Source organism: Synchiropus splendidus, chromosome 11, assembly GCF_027744825.2.
Source record: "Synchiropus splendidus isolate RoL2022-P1 chromosome 11, RoL_Sspl_1.0, whole genome shotgun sequence".
In the NCBI taxonomy this organism is placed as follows: Eukaryota; Metazoa; Chordata; class Actinopteri; order Syngnathiformes; family Callionymidae; genus Synchiropus; species Synchiropus splendidus.
In genome coordinates this window covers 19,160,022-19,182,354 of record NC_071344.1, presented here as the reverse complement: position 1 = coordinate 19,182,354, position 22,333 = coordinate 19,160,022, and the positions used below count along the sequence as shown (strand labels likewise).

The window sequence follows — 22,333 nt, the reverse complement described above, 5'->3', positions numbered from 1 at the left end:
AATAAAAACTGACAGGGAAAACTTTGGTCATTTTTCCACTACTTTGTTGAGGTGAGGTCGCAGGGGCAGCAGCGGGAGTAGGTCCAGAGTTGACACAGAGACATGTCCTGGGTCTGCCCTCCCAGCTGAACTCCTCACTAAACCAGCAGAGGTAACGGTCTACTCCTGGAGCAGTAGAGGTTCTCCTCTGAGTCTCTCCTGGAAGACCGAGCTTCTCTCTACAAGAAGGTCCAGGCAGAGAAGCGTGTGTTTTCTGGGTCGCCCCAAAGCTGGTGACTACAAGTGAGAGAAGAAACCCACGGGTCATTTCACCAGTGTGTCGGAGGAGGAGGGTGGAGCTCCGGCAGCAGCTGCAGACTCGCTGTCATCCACTTATTTTTAGACTCCAGACCTCATTCATCAGATTATCCCCTCCGTCCCGTCTCAGCTCGGGCAAGAGGCTCGAAGCAGCATCTTGTCAACCGCATCTTTGGCAGAGCATTTCCGCGCCCAGTGGCGAGGCGGTTCATAAACTTGGGAGACGCCGACCCCTGCGCTGCTGACTGGGGCGGCGCATGCGCACTGACGTTGCAGCGGTCAATGTGTGTGTTATGAGACGTGTTTTCGAGAGTTACACAAGCTGCGGAGCGAGCCGGCTCTGGTCAGCCTCCTGACGGGTCTTGTAGCATCTAAACCTTCAATCTTCTGGAGCAAAGTCAGCGGAGGAGTCGCGATGTTTCCTGCCTGCAGGTACTCCGTGAGAGGTGAGTCTCAAGCTAGCGCCCAGGCTAACCGGTAGCTGTCTGAAGGACGAGCCTTCAAACGCACTCACAACCCCACCACCATGGCTAACACTTTTATTCTAACAGCATTTCACTTGTACGTTCCGTCAATTGTCACAAAGAGTCCGCTAACACTCGGTTAGCATCAAGCTAACATGTAGGGCAAAGTTCACTCGACATATAGGTCACCGGATCTGGTGTGTCCATCAAAACTCCACTTTTGTCAAGCCACTATTAAGCCATAACTATAGTTGAAGGTGGTTACAGTCAGCTTTCGTTGCCGATTGAGTAATTCTGGGGGGAACTTTAGCTTCGCCAGCATGTTGCTGAGAAACAACCAGCTGCTCAGAGACGAGCTTCGGTCTGTGGGAAGAGTCCACGGCAGACTGAGAGGAGACAGAGCCGAGAAGACGGTGGTGTGATCCAGCGGTGGTGTATTTGAAATGGAAGGTGACAGTGACAGTAATGACTTTAGCTGGCAGCGGGTTCACCTGTGAGAATCAGACGTCAACACATGATGGGACTGATGACTTGGGCTGCACCCCCTCCTTGACTGTTCTCTCCTCCATCAGCACACAGGTGTATCCAGGCGTTGAAGTCTGTGGATCACGCCACCCCACAGCTCCACAGACGGTCCAGTTCCTCTGCTCCTCGCATCACCACGCACTACACCATCCATCCCCGGGAGAAGGATCCGCGATGGGAAGGTGAGCTCCAGCAACATTACTCCGACTTGCTGACCTCTACCACGTCATACCGACTTCAAACCGTAGCACAAAACAAACAACACTTAAGTCTTAAGAACACTTAAGAAATTTAAATAAACTGATTCAAGTCTTTTCATTTCACACACGTTTGTGTGTCTGCAAGTTAAGACGATATACGTGTACGTGAGAACCCTTGTCCTTGCTGACCCTCCTTCTCAACCACTTCCTGTACCCAAATCCTCCAGAGATCTCTCTGTAAACATGCAGCGCTCGTGTTTGATGTTGTGCCGTTCATCTGTCAGTCGTGACCTGAGGTAGTGGATTATTCCAACTTGTCCTGCACTGTAGATCCCCCTCATTTATAATCACAGAAGTTGCACAGTGGCCTTTGGCCAACACTGAGGAAAGTAAAACCTGGACTGTGGCCAAAATCAGTTTGCTGGAAAAGTAGACCCCTGATGAAACCCTGTCTGGGATGTGGTGTGTATGTGGTCGATATAGATTTGGAACATCAGTGACGCCGGCCTTTGACACGATGTGGACAAACTGTCAGGCAAATATTCATCTGGGAAATGTGACATCACACCCAATGTTTTGGCTTCACAAACACTATGTTGATAAAAATTCAAATATGTGTTGTTAAAGCAACGCACACAGCACACAGGGCCACACTGGGATGTTGTTTGTTGATTGTATAAAACTCTTTCAGCTTGAGAAAAGTCAGGTGTCTTGCTCTACTTGCTCTACTTCATTTGGCACCAGAATCTAGCATCAACTATAACTCCACACTGAAGGCACCTGTCGCACGATGAGGCTGACAACTTCGCTTTTTTTATTGGTTCAAGTGTAAGAACCTGAGCTGAGCTCCTCTAACCTCCGATTCTGGTGTCTCCCTGCAGGTGTGGAGATGGAGCGGTTTGCAGATGAGGCCGACGTGGTCATCGTGGGTGGAGGTCCTGCAGGACTCTCTGCAGCCATTCGCCTGAAGCAGCTGGCTAATGAGCAGGAGAAAGAGCTACGAGTGTGTGTGGTGGAGAAGGCTTCTCAGATCGGAGCTCACACACTCTCTGGAGCCTGTCTGGAACCCAGCGCGCTGCAGGAACTCTTCCCCGATTGGAAAGAGAGAGGGGTGAGACTCACTCATGCAATCCTGGTATGAGAGCGTGACAGGAAGTCGAGCTCTAGATGTGGGGTGTTGGTGGGTTGATCTGGACCTGCAGCCGAACACAGCTTCTTGCTGAAAAACAATGGTTCATGCTACTTGAGTGTCCAGTGAAAGTCTGGAGCTCATCCCTTCGTGTCTAGATTTGAGAGCCACCCTCCTCCCCTGGTGGGTGTGACTCCAGTCCTCAGCTGGTCAACCCCTCCTCTCTGTCCCCAGGCGCCCCTCAACACACCAGTGACTGAAGACATTTTCAGCATCTTCACAGAGAAGCACAGGATACCTGTTCCCATACTTCCAGGTAATTCTTGACCCTCTGTGAGCCCAAACTGTTGCCCACTCTACTCCTACTTTATTAGTCTCTGACTGTCAGTAGGGGTTAAGGGGGTCCACTGAGACTCCCGGGTCTTTTGAACAGACTGTCAGAAGTGTAATAAAGAGAGGACAGGATGGTTTGAGACTCATCACAGCTCCAGAAGTGACTCGGCATAGTTGAGCAGTGGGGCAGTGGACCACGCACCCCTTCCAGAGAGTTGTTTGGGTCAGGTTTGAGGAGCTCCGGGAGGAAACAAAGTCTGGTGTTGGGACCCAGTTTTGAATCAGTCCTTCAATCCTAAGACCAGCATGACAGTCATGCGACCTGGACTGACCAATCATGCCCGACAGGTCTGCCCATGAGGAACCATGGAAACTATATTGTGAGACTGGGAAACCTGGTGCGCTGGCTTGGTGAACAGGCTGAGGAGCTTGGAGTAGAGCTCTATCCTGGGTACGCTGCCTCGGAGGTGAGAAACACACACACACACACACACTCCTCGTGTCTTCACCAAGGCACCGTCCATCAGTCCACATCTCATCTCCATCTTCTCCCTGACCCATGATGGCGACATGGTTCTGACCCACGGTGCCTTTGTCTGAAGGTTCTGTTCCATGAAGACGGGAGTGTGAAGGGAATTGCCACCAACGACGTCGGCATTGCTAAAGACGGTTCTCCGAAGGTACTGGTTCATGGCATTCAGTCTGAACCTGGAGAGTTAAATGTTGCTGCTGCTTCCTCCACCAGGATGTGTTTGAGCGCGGGATGGAGCTGCACGCCAAGGTCACCATGTTTGGAGAAGGGTGCCACGGACATTTGGCCAAACAGCTGTACAAGCAGTTCAACCTGCGAGAGAACTGTGAACCGCAGACCTATGCCATCGGACTGAAGGAGGTGAGCAGGACGGGAGCTCTGTCTCCAGTTGTGAGTAGGTCAGGTAACGGCTGTCTGTCTCAGGTGTGGACCATCCAGGAGAAGAACTGGCGTCCGGGCCGGGCAGAACACTCAGTGGGTTGGCCGCTCAACAGGAACACGTACGGCGGATCCTTCCTGTACCACCTGAACGAAGGAGAACCACTAGTGGCTCTGGGCTTTGTGGTGAGTCCCGGTCCTCCCCCTGTCACAGTGATGGAGTCAGAGTCAATCTTTGAAGCTTGACTGCCAGGAGAAAAGTTTAATTTGAAATGCAAACTGAGGAGATCCGCTGTCAGTCAAGTTTGATGGGCAGCAGAGTGGTCTCTCTCTGGGACTGGCATGTTTCACACTTCAGCACTCCACGTGCACATATAAGTGACTAAGTTTTGTTATCAGGTTCAGGCTCGGCATGTGAGGTGACATGCTGTGCAGATGTGTTTTTCTACTTCGTAATTCACAAAAAGCCTTTGAATGGAATCGAACCCAATGGAATGGTGAGGTTCTTGGCGATACCCAGCCCCACTGCTCACCTGAACTCCTTTCCTCAGGTGGGTCTGGACTACTCCAATCCTTACTTGAGTCCGTTCAGAGAGTTCCAGCGCTGGAAGCACCACCCCTTCATCTCAGCCACCTTGGAGGGCGGCACCCGGATCGCCTACGGAGCCCGGGCACTGAACGAGGGCGGCCTACAGGTGTGTACCACCTCAGTGGGTCCAGGGTGGTCGACAAGACTTCACGACCCTGGCACATAACACGATCACAACACCTTTTTAGTGGTCCAACTTCTGTCTGTTATGGAGGACACTTCTGTGAATGAAGGCAACACTTGGTGCTGACTTTGGTTTCCTCCGTGGCTCCTGAAAATGACGCCACACAAACAAAACTCCCTCAAATCACATTGAGACGTTGGTGTTGGGTTTCATGTCCACAGATTTAAAACAGTTTGAGACTTGATCTCTAGGTCATTCCACAGTCAGCAAGACTTCCTCCTGACTTGGACTTGTCACCTGACCTGACAACTTCCTGCCTCTTTTGACTTGACAGTCCGCGTGCTCCTCCTGTCTCTTCTTGTCCTCACACTTCCGTGTTTCTCCTGCCAGTCCATCCCTAAGCTGACCTTCCCCGGCGGCCTCCTGATCGGTTGCAGTCCTGGATTCATGAACGTCCCCAAGATCAAGGGGACCCACACGGCCATGAAGAGCGGCATTCTGGCAGCAGAATCCGTTTTTCCAAGAGTCACCGCCGAGAACCCGGAATCAGAGACAGCAGGTAACAGCATTCATCCAGATAACCCTGGCTTCTGACACAGACAGACTCAAACACCAACCTCGGTGAGAAATGAAAGTCTGGGACCCACCACACTGTGGCACATTTGTTCCTGAAAGGTCACACGCAGATTGTGGGATCTAATTGTGTTGCGAGGTTCAGCAGCATCAGTCTGAGGGCCACCGGGAACAACCGCAGCCTGATGTCACAGAGACCGTTGTCATGACGATGCGAGTCTGCTGCACTAGGATCAGGGTTTAAGGGAGCTCTGCAGGCGGGTGGGGGCACTACAAGCTTGTCAGAGAGGTGACAATAAGAGGTTTACAGGACGAGTGCGTGAGGAGATGATGGACCGGTGTGAGGAGAGCCAGATGTCGTCGGGTCCAGATGTTGGCGACTTGGCGGTGAAGGATCAGATCTTCAATGAGATGACTGGTGCCTGGCGTGAGTCGTTCATGTGCCACAGCTTCAACATGTCGATCCACAGGGCTCCACGTTCCAGAGTATTCCGAGGCCTTGAAGTCATCGTGGGTGTGGAAGGAGCTGCACGCCGTCAGAAACATCCGTCCATCTTTCCACAACTACTTTGGTCTCTACGGCGGGATGGTCTATACCGGGATCTTCTACTGGATCCTCAGGGGGAAGGAGCCCTGGACCCTCAAACACTGTGGTGAGTCCTGGTGACTCTGTTACAGACCTCTGTTACAGAGGATTGAGCTTCTGAGGTTCCTGCTGCAGGTTTGGATGCTCACCAGCTGAAACCTGCCAAAGAGTGCACCCCCATTGAGTACCCCAAACCTGATGGGAAGATCAGCTTCGACCTGCTGTCCTCGGTGGCTCTCAGTGGCACCAACCACGAGGGCGACCAGCCAGCCCACCTCACCCTGAGAGACGACAGCGTCCCAGTGGAGAGGAACCTCGCCATCTACGACGGCCCGGAGCAGCGCTTCTGTCCTGCAGGTGGGTCACGGAGCTCCTCCAGAGGTTGGAGCTTCATCCCGAGCGACACATCATTTGGACGGTGGTCTCGCACACCCATGCCAGTTTCAGCTCACGTGAGGGGCGACAACAGCGGAGGTAACGCTGCTCCTGATGACTCGCAGCGCTCTTCTGCAAGGCACTGACCCTGTTAAACCTGTGCTACCACGTTACACTAGAATGTGCAGCTATAACATTGTGACAACCAACCTCATGCTGCTGCTTGGACTGGCTGACAGTGATCATTGCCAGGTTCAGTCGAGTCTGACTGGAAGACGGCGTCAGAGCTGAACTAGTGGTCATAGTAACTCTGTCTCCCCCTGCAGGCGTGTATGAGTACGTTCCAGTGGAAACTGGCGATGGGATGCGTCTGCAGATCAACGCTCAGAACTGTGTCCACTGCAAGACCTGTGACATCAAGGACCCGAGTCAGAACATCAACTGGGTGGTACCAGAGGGGGGCGGGGGACCCGCCTACAATGGGATGTGAACTTCACCTGTCTGCTGACTGGAGACCTAGGCGGTTAAATTCTGGGCAACCGGAACGCTCATGTGCCTGAACGAGTCGAACAGCGTCTCAGATCCCAGTTTGTTTTCACTGCGTAATTTCAGATTAGGAATCCTGCCTGGATTATTCAACGGTGGCCAAGTGTCGTCACATTACGCGCCCTCGGTAATGTTGTTGTGGCCACGTTACGGATGAAAACGGACCGCTGTACCCCGAAAAGCTTCGACATGATTGTGAACATGTTTGTTCTTAATTTACAGTTTATTGCAGTTTTGTACAGAGTAACATCAATAAACAACAAACTGACAACTCAGCGCTGTAAACTAAAGATTTCCAAGGAACAGTCCGCATCACATGACCTTCACACTCCATCAGAGGGGACTACTGGCAACAAAGTTGACTCTTACTGGGACGTGGTCTGAACGGCTGATGCACCTGAGCGATGGACGGAGTGGGATAAAGCATCAAGCTAACGGCTACCTGTGGAAACGCTGTCATGTGAAACATTAAGAGGTCACAGGTCGCCCCGAGGTGGTGTGTGAAGTGCAAACCAGTGAGAAACAGGAAGCAGAGGAGTATTAAAAGCACATTTTACATCCTGTTTCTTTGGAACCTGAACAATTGATTTCTTCTCTAGCGATAAATGCTGCTGCACCTGACGTGGTGAAAACAGAACGCCGCAGGACTCCTCACCATTGATGGAGCTGAATCTGTGAACGCGACTGAAGCTCAGATCAGTGTTGCTCCTCAGCTCCAGACCTGTAGCGGCGTGGTCACCTGGTCTTCCCAGACACAGCAACCACGTCTGCGTCTGGAGGATTTTTAGGCAAACATTTTGGCGTAGATCTTCTTCTCCTTCTCTTTCTCCTCCTGGACCTTCAGCTGCACTCGCTTCATCTCGTTGCTGATGGCTGCACACAGAAGATTTCCAGATGTTATCCTGCAGTCTTTGCTCCATACACATGCCTGAGGGAGCTCTTATCAGTCGCCTGGCAGCAGCTGGGTTTAAAGACCACAACCTGAATGGGAACCGCTGAGAACATTCTGGCTTCATGCGGCCAGGGCTGATAACAGCAGGAGCAGATAACCACCGTTACCATGGCAACCAGCTGTTTCCCCCAGGACAAATTGCTTCACACACCAGTCAACTTGGGCCGAACTTCCCTCAACAGTGACCAAGGGACCACGAGTGACATTCTACATCTTCGCTACGCTATGCATTCACTGAGACACAGCTGTCGTGAGGGTAACAGATGGACCCTTGCATCACACTCACCTTTGTCCTCAGGTGTGATCCCGTGAGCGAGCTTCAGGTCCGTCTGCGTGACAGAAACACCAATGAGAGGCAGCTCGACGTTGTGCTGCTTCAAATCACTTCACAGTCACAGAAGCGCCCACCAGGGGGCGCCGCAAGTTACCATAGCACTGGAGAACTCCTTCAGCCCCTGCCAAGCCTGAGCTCTCCGGAATAGAGCCTTGGTGTTGCTGTGGTCCAGTTCCAGAGCCTGAAACAAACAGAGCAGTTTGACGTCAAACCCAGAATGTCGTGCAAGCATGTCAGTGGTGTCACTTCAAGTTTGCATGTCCACCCTGCCTGAAATGACCTCTGACAATCTCGTCTTAGACCATCTCACCTCGTTGCAGCTCTCCAGCGCCTCCTGCCACAGCTGCAGCTTCAGCCTGCAGGCAGCAGTATTGAGGTAGCAGCTGAGGGCGGTGGGCTCCAGCTTCTTCTGCTGTGTCTCCTCCAGGACTTCCCCGCCCACCTCCAGGTACCTGAGGGCAGATCCAGACCGTTGTCAGACCTCCAGCTCACCTGGACCTCAGCACTCAGAATGTTCGTCGTCATCACCTCAGAGCTTTGCCGTATTTGCCTACGGCAGCGTTCCAGTCCTGGCTCTTGAACAGTTTGTTTCCTATGTTCTTCAGGTCTTCAGCCACCGACAGGACCTTGTCCACCTGGGGGACCACAGAAGCACAAGATGAGTTAGGTGGAAGCAACTAGACTCAGCAAGCCCACTGAAACGCTCACGTCTTTGAAGTCCACGTCAGAGTCCTCCGGGAAGTCTGGGTGGGCGTCGCCTGTTCCGTCATCTGCTGCCGATCCCCAGCTGTCGCCGTCGCGGTGCTCGCCACAGTCGGCGATGACGCACGGCTGCAAAGACATGAATGTTACAACCTCGTCTGACAGAAACTCAGCTGAGGTTTTGGGCTCCAGACCTTCACCGGAGCATCCTCGTTGGTGTCGACGGCCTCCAGCATCTTGACCACGCCCATCCCCTTCAGCACCTGACCGAAGATCACATGCTTCCCGTCCAGATGTGGCGTGGGGACGGTGGTGATAAAGAACTGCGAGCCGTTGGTGTTGGGCCCGGCGTTGGCCATGCTGAGGAGCCCGACTCGGTCGTGCTGTGGGAACACAGGATGTGAGTGCTGTACTGGAGCGTCATGTTTACCAGGCTGGTGGTCACCTTGTAGTGGAAGTTCTCATCCTCAAACTTGTCTCCATAGATGCTCTCGCCTCCGGTGCCGTTGTGGTTGGAGAAGTCACCTCCCTGAATCATGAACTTCTTGATAACTGAAAGCATCAGGCATAAGTCAAAGTGTGATCCAGCCCCGGGGGAACACAGCACTTACTGCGGTGGAAAGGGCAGCCCTTGAAGTGCAGCGGTTTTCCTGTGCTGGCGCCCACTCCCTTCTCTCCAGTGCACAGCGCCCGGAAGTTCTCCGCCGTCCTGGGCGTGACGTCGGCGAACAGTTCCAGAACGATGCGGCCAGCTGTGGGAAGGACAGTCACAGGACTCAGGTTGGTCCAGGCGCAAAGTCAGGCACAGTTTCTCCTTCACATCCAGTCGGAGCTGACCAGTCACACAGCTCTTGTTGTTCTAGTTTAACCCTAATCTCAGACGAAAGGAGTAGTGGTTACACCCACGCGCCTCGGTTGCTATGGTAACACTGTGTTGGCGCTGCACTTTTATTTTGAAGTTATGTTGCGTTCAGAAATTATAGTTTTTACCTTCCATGATTAATGACGCTGTTATGTGGATTTTCAAAAGCAAGTCAACTAACAGTGAGCAACGATGGCGGAGGTCAATGAAACATGACGGTAAATATGAACGCGCGGAGACCACGTGGTTGAGCTGCAGAGCAGATATTCCAGTTCCGAGGTTCTGATTTTAAGTGTGAGGACGACACACACACACAGCAGAGTGCAGCGACCCCACAAACATCTTCATTCACGGGCCGCAGGTTGCTCGGCTGCTCCGACGTTTGGCCGGTGGTTCCAGTGGCTGCTTGAATGAAGCTAAGTGGCTAAGCTAACTGGAGGATTGACATTTAAATGTTGGATGTTTCGAACCTCTCGTTCCGCCGACGTCAACATCGAAGAAAACCCGGGGGTTTTGGGGTTTGATGGCTTTTCAGAAGGCGCTGGGTGAGACATTTTCGGGGGACGGAGAAATGTAAAGAGACTAGTTTGTGCTAACTGATGTAGCCGCCGGTGATGTAAGCTAGCGCTGCTCACAGGAAGTGGAAATACGGAATATCCGCTTAGAAATTTCGCAGTAAAACAGCGTCGCTGCAGGAGAAAACATGAACGTAAACGCATGAGTCTGTGCGGCGTGACTGCCTGAAAGGTGAAGAACCAACAGGAAATTCATGCCAGGAAAGACAGTGATTAATACGCATAAAGCTAAAAATAGAAACTTTTTAGTGAAGGAAAATTAAGACAAAGTAGAACAGCACTCAGGGAGCGCACACCTCCAAGCAGCATGTCATGTGATCTTCACTCTGTTGCATTTAGAGCTCTCTCATGATTGCCGCTGCTGCCTGTAGAGCAGGAGCAACAAAAGCCCCGAGCAGTCAGGGACCAGCAACAGCACACACGTGCCAGTCATGGAGAACAGATGGAACAGAACCGGATAGATCAGACTGAATGGGGCAGACTGAACAGAACCAGAAAGCTTGTACAGACATGGATGTCTACCAGTGTCTTCCCCTGTCAGTGGCACAGTGAGAGGAAAATCATTGTCACTGAAAAGTGGAAACCGGCAGGTCACTTCAAGATGAGATTCTGGTGGCTGTAGCCGGCCTGAGAGCTTCCAGGCAGAGATTAAACTCTTAATCTGAGTCTGTCTCACCACGATACGAGAACACTGGGTTTATTTTGGGACGTCTTCCACTGGACATCTGAGCTGACAGGACACAAACTTTTAAACGTCTTGGCAACTACTTTGAGTTTCCATGGCTCTGCTTTCAACCAGGTTGAGTTTTAATCCTAGGCTATCTGAACAAGATGATGTTCGTCTGACTAGCTTCACACTGAACTAGATTAAATCAATTCTCTCATGCATGCCCAACATTCTGAGTTGATAATCTGGGGCTAATCTGAGGATACATCATATGGTCCACATCGATTGTGTCTGTCATGTCAGATTAACATAATTTTAAATGAACTGCAGGTGCCATAAATGCAGTGTTGTGAGTCAATGATCTAAGATGATGATATTTGTCAGATTAAAGTATAGGCCTGCCCACATCTTCTGATGGTGTTACCTGCATATTAAGACGATAACGACATGTGAATTTTCTTTATTTTATGCCAGTGCTATTATGCAACATGATGATGCTACCAAGTTAATGTCAGGATCAAAACAGATGGATTAAAAAAATCACTGTGTCACACAGATCCACTCATATTAGGGTGTTTATTTTCATATCATGTCTGCATTCAGTTTCAGTGTCAAGCGAAGCCAGACGTCTGACACCACCACATCATGTGGCCACATGAAGGGGTGAGGGTGCATCGTTGTTGTGAAGCTGCTCATGTCGTCGTCTGTGCAAATCACGTCACGTGACCTGGTCATGTCACTTCATCTGGATCATGTGGAGGCTCCAATATCAACCGGATTAACTCCCTCGTCCAGAGCCCAGACTACCTGAGTCATGAAGAAGTGAACACTCACATCTTCTAATCCACAGTGTTCCAATGTTTGTTTGTTTGTTTTTTACCTGTTTCTACCTTTATCTTATTTTACTGTCTGCAATGGTTGTTTTATGCTCGTGGACGCTTGAATTTCCCTCTAGATCAATAAAGTCTTATTTATCTAACTGAATACCTACCTATTTATCTGTTAATCAGATTGAGATGATGTTGCTCAGATTACACTGCTTTTATGTCCTTATCAGATCAGAGTTGGTATTCTGGAGTTGAGACTCGTTGAGTGGAAAGAGATGAACACGTGAATTTTGAACCCCCTTGCAGAGAAATCATCTCATAACGGCCATGCCAGGCTACATGGCGCCCCCTGCTGGAGGCCTTGGCTCCTCAGCTCTCCTGGAGAGAGGAACAACAGAACGGAGGAATCAAGCGTGTGAGTGTGTGTACAGGCGTGTACGAGTGATGCGTGAGACACACACACTGACTGGTGGTTCCGTCTGTCCCCAATGCGACTCGCACCTCAGTCTTCTGTCAGAACAAACAAACCAGTCACTTGTTTTTGTCAACAAAGGCATCGCTGAGTCAATAGGTTGGAAGCTGCTCACCCAGTTTCAGGACACTGACCTCACCGACCTACCAAAAGTCTGCTCTGGCCCCGCACCTTGACCACCACCTCTGGTGTGTCGTTACTGTGAGGCCATGCTGAGGTCAGCGTCCTCCACTGAGTAGCGCGGACCCCCGTTGCTTCTCAGACCTTGATCTGCATGTTGCTCCGGAGCGTCTGCCCGTTAAGTTGCTGGTTGAACTCCCAGCCCCAGCCCACCTCTCCCACGTGGCAGGCCCTCGGGGCGGGGGAAGGGGCACCAGGAGCGGCCCGGGTCAGGTACTGCAGGTCGCCGGTGGTCTCGCATGACGTGGATCCCTCTCCAATGAACCGCGGGATGGAACCCGACCTGGGCCGGTAATCTCCCACCCCGTCTGGACCTGGTCAGAACCAGAACCTCAGCCGTCGTGCAGGATATCGTGGAGGGATCGCGGCCTCTCACCTGTGAAAATGACTCGTCCTCCTGACCGCTTCATCCTCGCTGATCACGTGACACTGCAGGTGAATACGAGTCCTCGCGGGGGCCGGGAGAGGTTGCCATGGTGACCAGTGTGCGTGGCCCAGTTAGAGAAGCGGACACCAGAGACCGAACAAGTGGGAACTCTAGTTTGTTCCCAGAATAAGCAGCGTATCATGTTTCATTTAAAGAAGAAGGTTATTCGGGCCACTCACATTGGGTCAGCTGACCCTGAAACTTCTCCCTGCCACGCCTTCACCGTGGACCTAAATCAGCGAGCCCGTGTGACGTCAACGTCGCGTGAATGGATCGTGGCGTCACTGGTTCGGAGAGTTCGGGCCCACTAACAAGATCCAGACGGCCGCTGTGAGTAGTCCCCCGTCACGGCACTAGATGGCAGCCCAACACCGACCTCAACCCCCGCCCCCCCTCCGCCGAGTCTTATTGTTAAATGGACTCGCCCATGAGCTCGTGAGACTCGTCAAGTTGCGCACTGAGAGCAGCGACCATAACGGAAGCAGCAGCCGCGCCTTCAGCGGAAGATCAGAGGAAGAAAAGTAGCTCCACTCGCTTGCTGACGCGAACCTCATAAATCTGGCGAAGCAGGGGTTGTTGCACATGATGACGCGACCTCCTTCAGTTTGGATGAAACCAATTTTTGAAGACCCAGTCTTTATGATCTTGAGCCTTGAAAATGTGGGTAGGGGCGAAATGGTTTCCACAAAGTCGTAAGGTTCCCACAAGTGAGTATAAACCAGATAAAGCACACGCCACGGACTTGTGCACACCTCCACACTGCCCCCAGAATAATCGTCCGTTCATGACCACTCGCGCGCTTTGAAGTTCGTGCCTTTACTGTGAAAGTCCGAGGCGGAAGTGGCGCACAGATGGTGCAGAGCTCGACAGCGGCGTCAGTCACCATGGTGGCGGACAACAGCGCCGAGCGGCGGAACATTCTGGACTGAAGAGAAACGGACAAAATGAGCCGTTTGTGGTCGAGTCGGTGAACGTGCGGACATGGACGGAGACTCGTGGCGCCTCGACAACCTGAGTTCCCGCCGCGGACGGCTCTTCTTCGCTGGCGGCTCGTGGACTCGCTAGCTCGGGTTCTGGCAGACGGTTCGGAAATAATTCCCGGAAAACACAACAAAAGGTTCGAGTCCAGGTCTCCGACTCTCCGCGACTCGCTGAGGCAGCAGGTTATTGTGCGGGCGACGTGGAGGCTGCCGTCCCGGGCAGAGAGCTCGGCTGACGGGCTGCGGTCGTGGCCTGGCCCCAGGCACTCCCATCTGTCCCGCTAGTCTGGACCCGAAACCCCCGGAGCCTCGACGGAACACTCGTGTTTGGATCGTAACCCCTGTGAGGGATTACATCGTCAAGGAACATGGCGTCTTATGTGGACAACAGCTTCCGACAGGCGGTGATGAAGAACCCGGCGGAGAGGACGCAACAGGTCGGTGGTTCGAGTCCCGGCGGTCGAGCACTCGCCGCCACTTCTCTGCTGTATTCTGTTCCATGTTCTCGCTCGAGCACTCGGTGGTCGCCGCTAACCTCTTTATTCGTAAACCTGGCGAGTCACATTTCATCTGCCACACGGGTCGAAGAGAAGATGAGGTGTCGTGAGAGTTGGTGGTTCTGCTGCCTTGCTAAAGAGCGCTCGGATCAACGTCAGCTGTCGGCGACGTCATTGAGGTTCATGAATACGTGCTAATGAGTCAGATGGGCTGTCATCACGGTGTTCCGTTCGCAAGTGATTGTGACGTCACTGTGCTTTTAAGGGGCAGCAATTTCTGTCTTTGTGAACCTAGTTGTGAGTGTTAAAGGTGTTGAGATGACGACTCGACTAGGTCAAGTAAATATGTCCTGATGGGGACACACACACACAAAGTCAAAGACAGGAGTTAAACACAGACAGACATTCTCTGTTTGTTATTGTCACCTGGTCCTGACAGTTGGCCCTCACGTGGCCCACGAACCGCGCATTGGTGTGACCAGATGGAGATGCCATTAATTTCTGCCCACTTGCATTTCCAAAGAACATTTCAAGATAGACAGTGCTGATCCATGCTAAGGTGGCAACAGTTCATAAGGCACAATGCTCATGACTCAATGACTCATGAGCGGGGACTGTGTCCCTCTGACTGGGGAACGAGCTCTGTTCTGAGCCTGCACGGCCGAAGGTTGTTGCTTCAGCGTAGTACTGGAGAGCAGCGCAGCCAAGAGCGGCAGACAAAAGACGATCAATGTCACACCAGTGAGCTGCTGTGGAGGTCAGGATGGAGACTGGCCCGCACTGATGTCTGTGTCTGCAGTTGTTGTTTTAACTTTGTATTTCAGTGGAATAACCAGGGCATTTGTGTTGTTGAATCAGATGAATTTTTACAACGGGCGTACAGAGTAGGTCGGAAAAGTCTCATTTATCTGGTTGATCCGAGACGTGGCATGGACTGATGTGTGCACTGATGTGACTGACTCCTAGAGGGGTGAAAGCATGGATAACTGATTTTGTGGGTGTGAGATAAACCACTGCTCTCATTCATCTGTGTAAAAAAATCTGTAGTGTTGTCAGCATGTGTGAACAGTGTTGCGTTGCAGCCAAGAACACAACGGCCAACATCAACACCTACAGAGGAGAACCTCTGTTGTAGACTTCTAAGGACATGACCTTCTTATTCAGACGGTTGGCAACACAACTTCAGAAGTCTGTGCCTGACTCTCATGTCCTAGGCTGTTGTTGCACAGCTGTCGTAACACTGCTGTCATGTTGCTTGTATCATAGTGTAGCGGCGCATAATGATGCAACTACTGCAGCGGCAGAGGCTGGAGTTCTGGTGTCCAGACAGACGACAGAGCGCGTTGTACATCTTCAGTGGTCCTCCTTAGTGGGCTACCTTAACAGGCAGAGTCCTGCTTGGCAGACGACTGCAAAGGCTGGGATTTCACCACCTACGCTGGTATTTCCCCAGGGGTGCAATCCCTATGTCCAGATTGGTAGATGAGTTGGTGATTGAAGTCCAGGTTGCCACGCCCTTTTCCGCCTCAAATGAATATGTAGAGCAGGTGTGGGTCTCGAAAGATCCACACCTGCTCTACATATTAATTTGAGGGTGAGGCGTGTGGTCGATCCCGAAGATTCCACCGGAGTGTCCAGCACTCTGCCTCTGTTCCCACCGGTCTTTTGCTCGCTGACACACTTTATCCTAATGGTGTTGGCAGCGGCTCCTCAGTCGGGATTAACCCAGCCGTTAGAGGGATCTATCTTTATCACCCTGCTCTGACCGTGGTGGGATTTGACCCTCCCTGCCCCCCTTCGTCACATGACGGGTTAAATAAGTCACCACTCTGCCCATAAAGGACAGCAAAGGTTCGGAAGGACATCAATTGTGATGTGGACCTTGAGGTCAAGAGACCTTTTCCACTAGTTCCATCAGTGAGGGAAGACTTTGTCAGTCACGTCTTTGATCAGCTGTTAGTCCAAGTCAGAAGCGTGGCAGTGTGAACGTGAGGTGTTCTGGTCACGGTCGTGAAGAACCTGTGGCCAAGCCAGATAACTCCTGGTGAGGCCCTCTTTGAAAAGCCCAGTTCAGGTCTTGCCCTGCTAATCTACACTATGGTTCATTGGGCTCATGAAGTCGTCATGAAGATCCACAGAAATTTCTGATCCACCTGGTCTGGTCACCCCATTCTAGACCTTACAGGACCATGAACCTTCCTTCATGGAACCTCCATGAAGAGTCCCTAACAGCTCACAACACGACTTGTTCCGACAAGTGACTCTACTCAGTTATGGAACCAGATGTTGAAGATGACTAGACTCCATTATATCACTGAGAGTCGGACAGAGACAGTGACCAGAATGGAGACTTCACTCTGACCCGAGTGGTCAGAACAAAGGCTCCATCTTCGCCATGTGTCTTGATGATTTGGTTGTACACTTGGTCAGTGAAGTGACAGGCTCCTGAGAGCCAGGAAGGGACTGTCAGCCTGTGTGGGTCTCCAGTGTTCCTATGTGTGACTTTGGTCTGAGTGTTGTCAGCGGAGGTGAAGCAGATTGGCCAGGTGCGGAAGCTAAAGGTCACGGACCTGCGTCCACCTCAGAGCGACCTGCGTCATCGCCGCTTCACTGGCTCCACTTTACATTGTTTCCACATATTCCAGACCAAAAATAAATCCCTGCTGTACTCTGAACCGCCGTCGTTGACCCGCGGAGCAATCAGAACCACCACCGTGCTGCTGTCACCCATTAATGCCCAAAATAAAGCCAATAAAAGCATCCTTGCTCAAGGGCAGAGGGTAGTTTGGAGAATGGTCTGGAACAGTGTCTTCTTGAACACATTACGGCGATTCAAACTTCAGCTGTGAATCACTGATGTGAATGAGTTACTGAGGCCATCCGCGAAACACATTCAGGTCTGTTCCGTCTGTGTTGCCACTGGAGCGTTTGGGTCGCTGAAATGTGTGAAACCCACCTAAGATGTTTCTTAAAAAAAGAAGCCATGTAGCTTTGTGGAGTAAAGTTCCCCTCCAATTAAGAGTTGTTGTGGGAATATTGGATAACAGGAAGTGTTTGACAGTGAGGCTTCATGTTATGCGGAGGAACTTTCCAGTGGCTTCAGCACTTCAGCTGATGACTCTCAGAAGCGGTTGAAGCGGGAAGAGGATGCAGTTTCGGCTTCCAGCGAGGAAACTTTGTTTCTATTTTCTGCTGTTGTTGTTCTGCCGCTTCCTTCCTCCTTGGTCTGGACCTGTCGCCGTCTGTTTGGAGGAAGACGTTCCAGATCAGACACGTTAGAAAGTGGCACAGATTCAGGAGCCGTCAGCAACTCACCGCAGTTTCCCATTTGATTCTACAGAAAGTTCCTATCCAAGAGTGATGACACATACACATACACACACACACACACACAGCAGCGGTTCACAGCTGCGTGGAAAGTTGCAGCACTGAGCGCATACAGATGAGTTAACAAGCAGGACTTCACTCATCTCTCTTTTGCTGGCATGGTTGGAACACTAAGGGGTGTTTCATGTTCACCAGTCTTGTTTCACTGCAGGTTGACGTGTAGCCTCTTTGTGCTCTTGTTTATCCTGAAAATCAAATCATGAAGGGACCAATCCGGAGTCACCTGTGTTCACATCAGACCACATCAGTCCCAAAAGCTAGTTACACAGCACTTCTGACGGCCCAAGGCTTCTACCATCTTTCTGGGTCTGCTGTTGGTGATTGTGAGGCATATGTCAGAACAACCTCAAGAAAGAGGTCAACAAGATTTAAGAAATTAAGAAAGACAGTCAGCAACGGACACTCAAACACTCAATGATGTCGTGCTCAGCAAGGTGTCTCGACTGCATACCAGTTGCTCGAGTGTATGGCTGGTTTGAAGACCTGTTGGTGCTTTGTGAAGACAGAGAAGATGACCACGAGCAGTTCATGAATATGGGCCGGTGAAGCGCGGAGAAGACAGACAGTGAGTAGGTCCAGTAGTTGCTTTGTGGTTGCTTCCTGTTCTGCAACTGTGTTACTGCATAGTCATTCTGAATCCACAACCGGAAGGCTCTGTGGTTCACATTTCAAGCCTAAGCTAGAGTGAGGTCCCAACGGGTTTAAAGCTTGGCTCTGTGTGACCGTTGGTCCCGTAAAAGACAGGTCTCAGCTTTGACGTCAGCAGCTGTGTTCTGAAATTGTATTTTCTCTCCAGGTTTTTCCCTGCTGATACTTGACACACAAGTACATGTTTTAAATTTGTTTTCTTGTAGCAGGTAAATGGAGCATTTCTCTCCATATTATCTCTAAACGGATGGCTTGAATCAAACATCTGTGATGACGCCAACATTTTATTATCGAACGTCAACATGCCCTTGTTTAAATATTTTTTAAATGACCTTCCTCTGCTTTTTGCACTTTTTTATGAGATAACTTTCTCTCATATTTTGCTACTCGTCTCTTTACCTGCTCTGATTCTGAACTCAACTAAAACACGCTCCTGTAGGACCCGTGTTGCGTACACTGTGCAATTCTGCCCGCTCTCACGACGCTTATCTGGAGGACATGACAACGCGTCGTTCTGTGCTCCACTTTCTCACCACAGAGAAAGTTTCTTGGGAAGTGTTTATCACTTTTGTTCTGCTTAGTCATCACTTGTGCCGCAGCAGCCTGCTTCATGTCCTCTTCTGCTTGTTGAGAAAGTTTCAGCCCCAGGACAAGTCACGTCTCTACGTTATTAGCAAGCTCATCTACTGCTGCGTCTCCAGGCCGTGTTCATTGTTGCAGGTGAATACACTGTGTGGGAGAGAAGTGCTCCTCCATCACGCTCCTCATCCTGGCATCCTGTTGGCGGCAGATTAAATTGTACCTGGCTGCTGTCAAAACGGATGTCTGTCACTGTGTCGCACCGTATTTTATGCTGATTTATTCCAGACTAACAGAGTCATGTTGACCCGTTATTGCCTGAATTTATTTCATCTACTGACTCCTACTTCATTGTCACACAGTCAGAGGTCAGACTGGGACCTACCTTCACAGGTACACCATACTGTACCAGTTACTTCATCTGAAGGATTTCTGTGTAGGAAGAATCCTTGCCACCCCAAATACACCATCCAAGATGGCTTCCCCAAACATAAACAGGAAATATAAGTTTGGATTCAATGAAATATGCTGGAAGCAACAAACACATTCTGCGTTGTGTTTGATTTGTGGGTTTTCTAGTTGCAAATGTACTGTTTTTATCCAGAAGTTGCTTGTATCTGGGCATGCCGTTGCTTTTGTGGACATCGCTATCTGGTTCTGCCGCTTTAATTTCTGGCACACTGACGTAATTCCGTGCTCCTACTTTCCACGCGTCGTCATTATGATTCAGCGTTGCAATTGACCCCATCACGCTTTTGTTGTGGATCCAGAGACCCGGAGGTGTTCACAGATTCTTTCAACAAATGAGTTCAGGTCACATGATCAGACGAAAGCCACTGTGACTGGATGGCGCGAGCTGCAGGAGTGAAGTTGCACTCTTCTCTACCGAAGCTTTGTGAACCTGTCGGCTGAGAAGTTCCCTTGATAATGATCGTTCTGTTCCACCCCGCAGCCGTCGGCGTCAGTGTGGCCTCGCTCTGATGTAATCTGCTGTGTAATCCTTCTCTGGAAGCGCTCAGACATGACGCTGATTAATTGTGTGATTAGCAATGTGGAAATCCCAGAACATCAGCTCGTCGTTCAGCGATCGTTGAGACGACGGCTGTTCCTGCTCCAGACGATGACTGAGGAGACCTCAAAAGTGGTGCGACAGCAGGTCACCACAGCTACACGCACCAGGCGACATCTGTAGCAAGAGTTCACGTCTGAACTCCGCTGACAAGTGGCACGTTTACTAAACGGAGCCCATGTTTTAAGGTGACATGCAGAGAGAGGGAAGTTTTATTTTTTTTCCACAAGAAGGAATGGAATGGAAGACAAGCTGAGTGTAGCATGAGCTGCCATTCATGTCAAACTAAGCGTAATTGTAAGTGAAAGAGGTGAGAATGGAGGGTGCATGTTTCTCTCTGAGGAGGTCTTAATGCTGTCAGATGTGTTGCTTGTCTCCGCTACATCCATGATGGTTGGATGTCTGTATGGTGCAGTACATGTCATGTCATAATCCGATAATTATCTTCATCGGATGGACGAGATGGTGAAGTTTCCTTCATGTTCCAGAAGATGAAACAGATCTACATGATGACAGCTTTAGCTTCAACCTCCATATAAGTCCTCCTCATCATTGTCGGCCTGGAATCGGGCTCTTCAACATGATCTAAAGACTTCATTACAAAACACAAGAGAGATAAGAGACAGTCGGTCCGGCACGCTTCTGTTTCCTCTCAGTCATGACCGCGTGATTAGGAAAGTGCTTCTACTTCCTCTGCTCAGTAGAGCGCTCGGCCAACCGTGTCTGTCCTGCTGTTATCTTCAACTGGTCCCCAGAGGTCTGGTCACCCCGCAGTCCTGTTGCCCTGTGGAGATATTAAAAACTAGGTTTTCACTGACTGATGGTTGAGATAGCGAGTGGCTCTCGCTTGTCAAACGTTGTCTAACACTTCAACTAATGTGATCACATTTCCTAGTTGCTTTGCGTTTGACACATATTTCTGAGTGCGTTTCCAACTTTTTTGGAATCAGCTGAAGGCAATACTTGAAGCCGACTTAGGAAGGGGGGAGAAGAGGCTCACCACATTGCTGTACCCTGTGCAGCAACCAGCATGGTTCTCAGGAAGTAAACAAGCTGAGGCCTCAGTAACATTTTTCTACAATCGGTTAAGCGCTTTAAACTGAATGTAGCCTTGAGCACAACTTCTTGGTGAAAGGTTGGTGTTTGCTGGCCTCCGTTTGACATTAAGCTCATTGTTGGGCCGTCAAAAGGCCTGAGGTGGCCCACAGGCTGCCCTCACACCACCTCTGTTTTTCATTCAAATCTGTTTTCCCAGGTCGTGCATCGATCGTCTGAGCATTGTGTGCGTGCCCATGATATTTAGCCTGCTGTAGAGTATACTCTGCTGCTGTGGGGTGTAACTGCCGTCTCTCTGTGCACAATACGTCTGCTGTCCTCACACTGTCACGCACTAACTCCCCACTAAACGCTTTAATGTGGTTTTACAGCCTGTTGTTATTTATGGACCAATGTTAGCTCACATCTTGGCTGAGCTAATTGACACTTGCCTCCGTTTGACCTTGCACTCCCGTCGTCTGCCAGACACTCTCCCCAGATGGCCCGATCTTTCCTCCTCGCTGGCAGTGTCCCCTCTGAGACCCTTACTGAGACCCTCACTGCTCCTGCCGTCGTTAGTATGCAGATCTGCTTATGAGCTGCAAAGCATCAAAACAGTCTTGCATAATGCTGCACTGGCACTTTCTCAGGAGCTAAAGCCTCTCAATCTTCTTTGGGAAGTACAGAGCGCTGGTTAGTAATTGAATAATGTGCTTGTTTCGCTTGTTTGGCCCGCAAACATCCACAGATGGAAAGTAAGCCGACTACAATGGTGAAGGAATTTGGGCTGTGACGTCCTTCAGAATGACGAAACTTGGATAGTTGTGCAAGTTCAGTCGCTGCCGGCCTCTGCATGCTTGATGATGGTCGAGTGTTGCTCGTCGTCGCTTTGACGAGTCAAGGCGCTCTGACTTGAAGGAGGAAATAATGGACAAATGCGCAGCTAATGTTTGCTAATGTTCCACACACAAGTGAGTCGTTGTGCTGTGGTGGGAGTGCTGTGGCTGAACAAGGACTGTGCACTGGCAGCCATTTGTTCCAGAGTTGATGCGCTTTTAATATGCTGAATCTCTAATTCTCTCACTCAGTTGGGGAGACAGAGAGCAGCAGTGTTGACGTCCAGCTCTGTCCAGCGTGGACAGTTGGCCTGGTCTGTGCTGTGGACACACAGAGGTTTAGCTTTTCAGTGTTGCAGCACCGCTGTGTGGTGTACAGGAAGTCAGCAGAGGTGTACCTTCCCTCATCCACGTTGCATGTTTTTTTTTCTTGAAACCATGATGACAGGCTGGGCGTTCTTCATGTAGAAAATGAAGAACTTCAGCTGAAATTTTTTAAATGATAATCTAACATCATTTCCAAGTCCTCAACATGCTGAGTTGTGTCACTGGTCACCTCGGTTAAACCGGGTCACTGACTCTTTTCCTAGTTTGGGTTTCAGTTCTTGTCTCCAGTATCACTCCTCAACGCTCCGTGGTGAAAGTATGACAGT

At 50.7% G+C, this 22,333-nt stretch overlaps 4 protein-coding genes across 15 annotated transcripts in view; 2 read left to right on the top strand and 2 right to left on the bottom strand.

Moving 5' to 3' along the window:
- The first annotated feature begins 486 nt into the window (after positions 1-486).
- Positions 487-6,926, top strand: etfdh (electron transfer flavoprotein dehydrogenase). Its single transcript, XM_053878621.1, has 13 exons — positions 487-743; positions 1,334-1,468; positions 2,368-2,597; positions 2,850-2,931; positions 3,297-3,415; positions 3,551-3,628; positions 3,694-3,840; positions 3,904-4,044; positions 4,410-4,553; positions 4,962-5,130; positions 5,615-5,797; positions 5,866-6,087; positions 6,432-6,926. The coding sequence occupies exons 1-13, from the start codon at positions 713-715 to the stop codon at positions 6,593-6,595; spliced, it is 1,845 nt and encodes a 614-aa protein (XP_053734596.1). The 5' UTR covers positions 487-712; the 3' UTR covers positions 6,596-6,926.
- Positions 6,872-10,055, bottom strand: ppid (peptidylprolyl isomerase D). The gene is given in 11 exon segments (XM_053878641.1): positions 6,872-7,524; positions 7,890-7,932; positions 8,032-8,118; positions 8,248-8,389; positions 8,466-8,572; positions 8,646-8,768; positions 8,834-9,022; positions 9,085-9,191; positions 9,251-9,391; positions 9,972-10,016; positions 10,019-10,055. Coding segments are annotated over 11 exon segments (1,110 nt in total). The 3' UTR covers positions 6,872-7,435.
- A 1,268-nt stretch (positions 10,056-11,323) lies between these two features.
- LOC128767000 (uncharacterized protein C4orf45 homolog) lies at positions 11,324-12,958 on the bottom strand. Of its 3 annotated transcripts, XM_053878666.1 has the most exons (4): positions 12,829-12,952; positions 12,599-12,759; positions 12,307-12,536; positions 11,324-12,080 (listed from the first exon to the last, which is right to left on the bottom strand). In XM_053878666.1, the coding sequence occupies exons 2-4, from the start codon at positions 12,630-12,632 to the stop codon at positions 11,940-11,942; spliced, it is 405 nt and encodes a 134-aa protein (XP_053734641.1). In that variant the 5' UTR covers positions 12,633-12,759; positions 12,829-12,952; the 3' UTR covers positions 11,324-11,939. The 3 variants fall into 3 exon arrangements, with proteins under 3 accessions (XP_053734641.1, XP_053734640.1, XP_053734642.1); XM_053878665.1 differs by having other exon boundaries at positions 12,599-12,958; XM_053878667.1 differs by having other exon boundaries at positions 11,324-12,077; positions 12,599-12,958.
- A 283-nt stretch (positions 12,959-13,241) lies between these two features.
- The window catches only part of rapgef2b (Rap guanine nucleotide exchange factor 2b), a 52,514-nt gene continuing 43,422 nt past the window's right edge, over positions 13,242-22,333 (top strand). For 2 of the 10 annotated variants that reach the window (XM_053878580.1, XM_053878574.1), the window contains exon 1: positions 13,242-14,066. In XM_053878580.1, coding sequence (XP_053734555.1) covers positions 13,998-14,066 — 69 coding nt within the window. In that variant the 5' untranslated portion in view covers positions 13,242-13,997. The remainder of the gene's footprint in view (positions 14,067-22,333) is intronic. The other 8 variants (XM_053878584.1, XM_053878579.1, XM_053878581.1 and 5 more) reach the window with 7 other exon arrangements.

Bases quoted from the DNA above. Each gene is read 5' to 3' on its own strand.
- LOC128767000 (XM_053878665.1), bottom strand. From the start codon at position 12,632: ATGAAGCGGTCAGGAGGACGAGTCATTTTCACAG. The intron at 12,537-12,598 runs GTGAGAGGCCGC...GGTTCTGACCAG, and splicing joins AGGACGAGTCATTTTCACAG to GTCCAGACGGGGTGGGAGAT. The intron at 12,081-12,306 runs GTCTGAGAAGCA...TTGTTCTGACAG, and splicing joins GGAGCAACATGCAGATCAAG to AAGACTGAGGTGCGAGTCGC.
- etfdh (XM_053878621.1), top strand. From the start codon at position 713: ATGTTTCCTGCCTGCAGGTACTCCGTGAGAG. The intron at 3,841-3,903 runs GTGAGCAGGACG...TGTCTGTCTCAG, and splicing joins ATGCCATCGGACTGAAGGAG to GTGTGGACCATCCAGGAGAA. The intron at 4,554-4,961 runs GTGTGTACCACC...TTCTCCTGCCAG, and splicing joins TGAACGAGGGCGGCCTACAG to TCCATCCCTAAGCTGACCTT.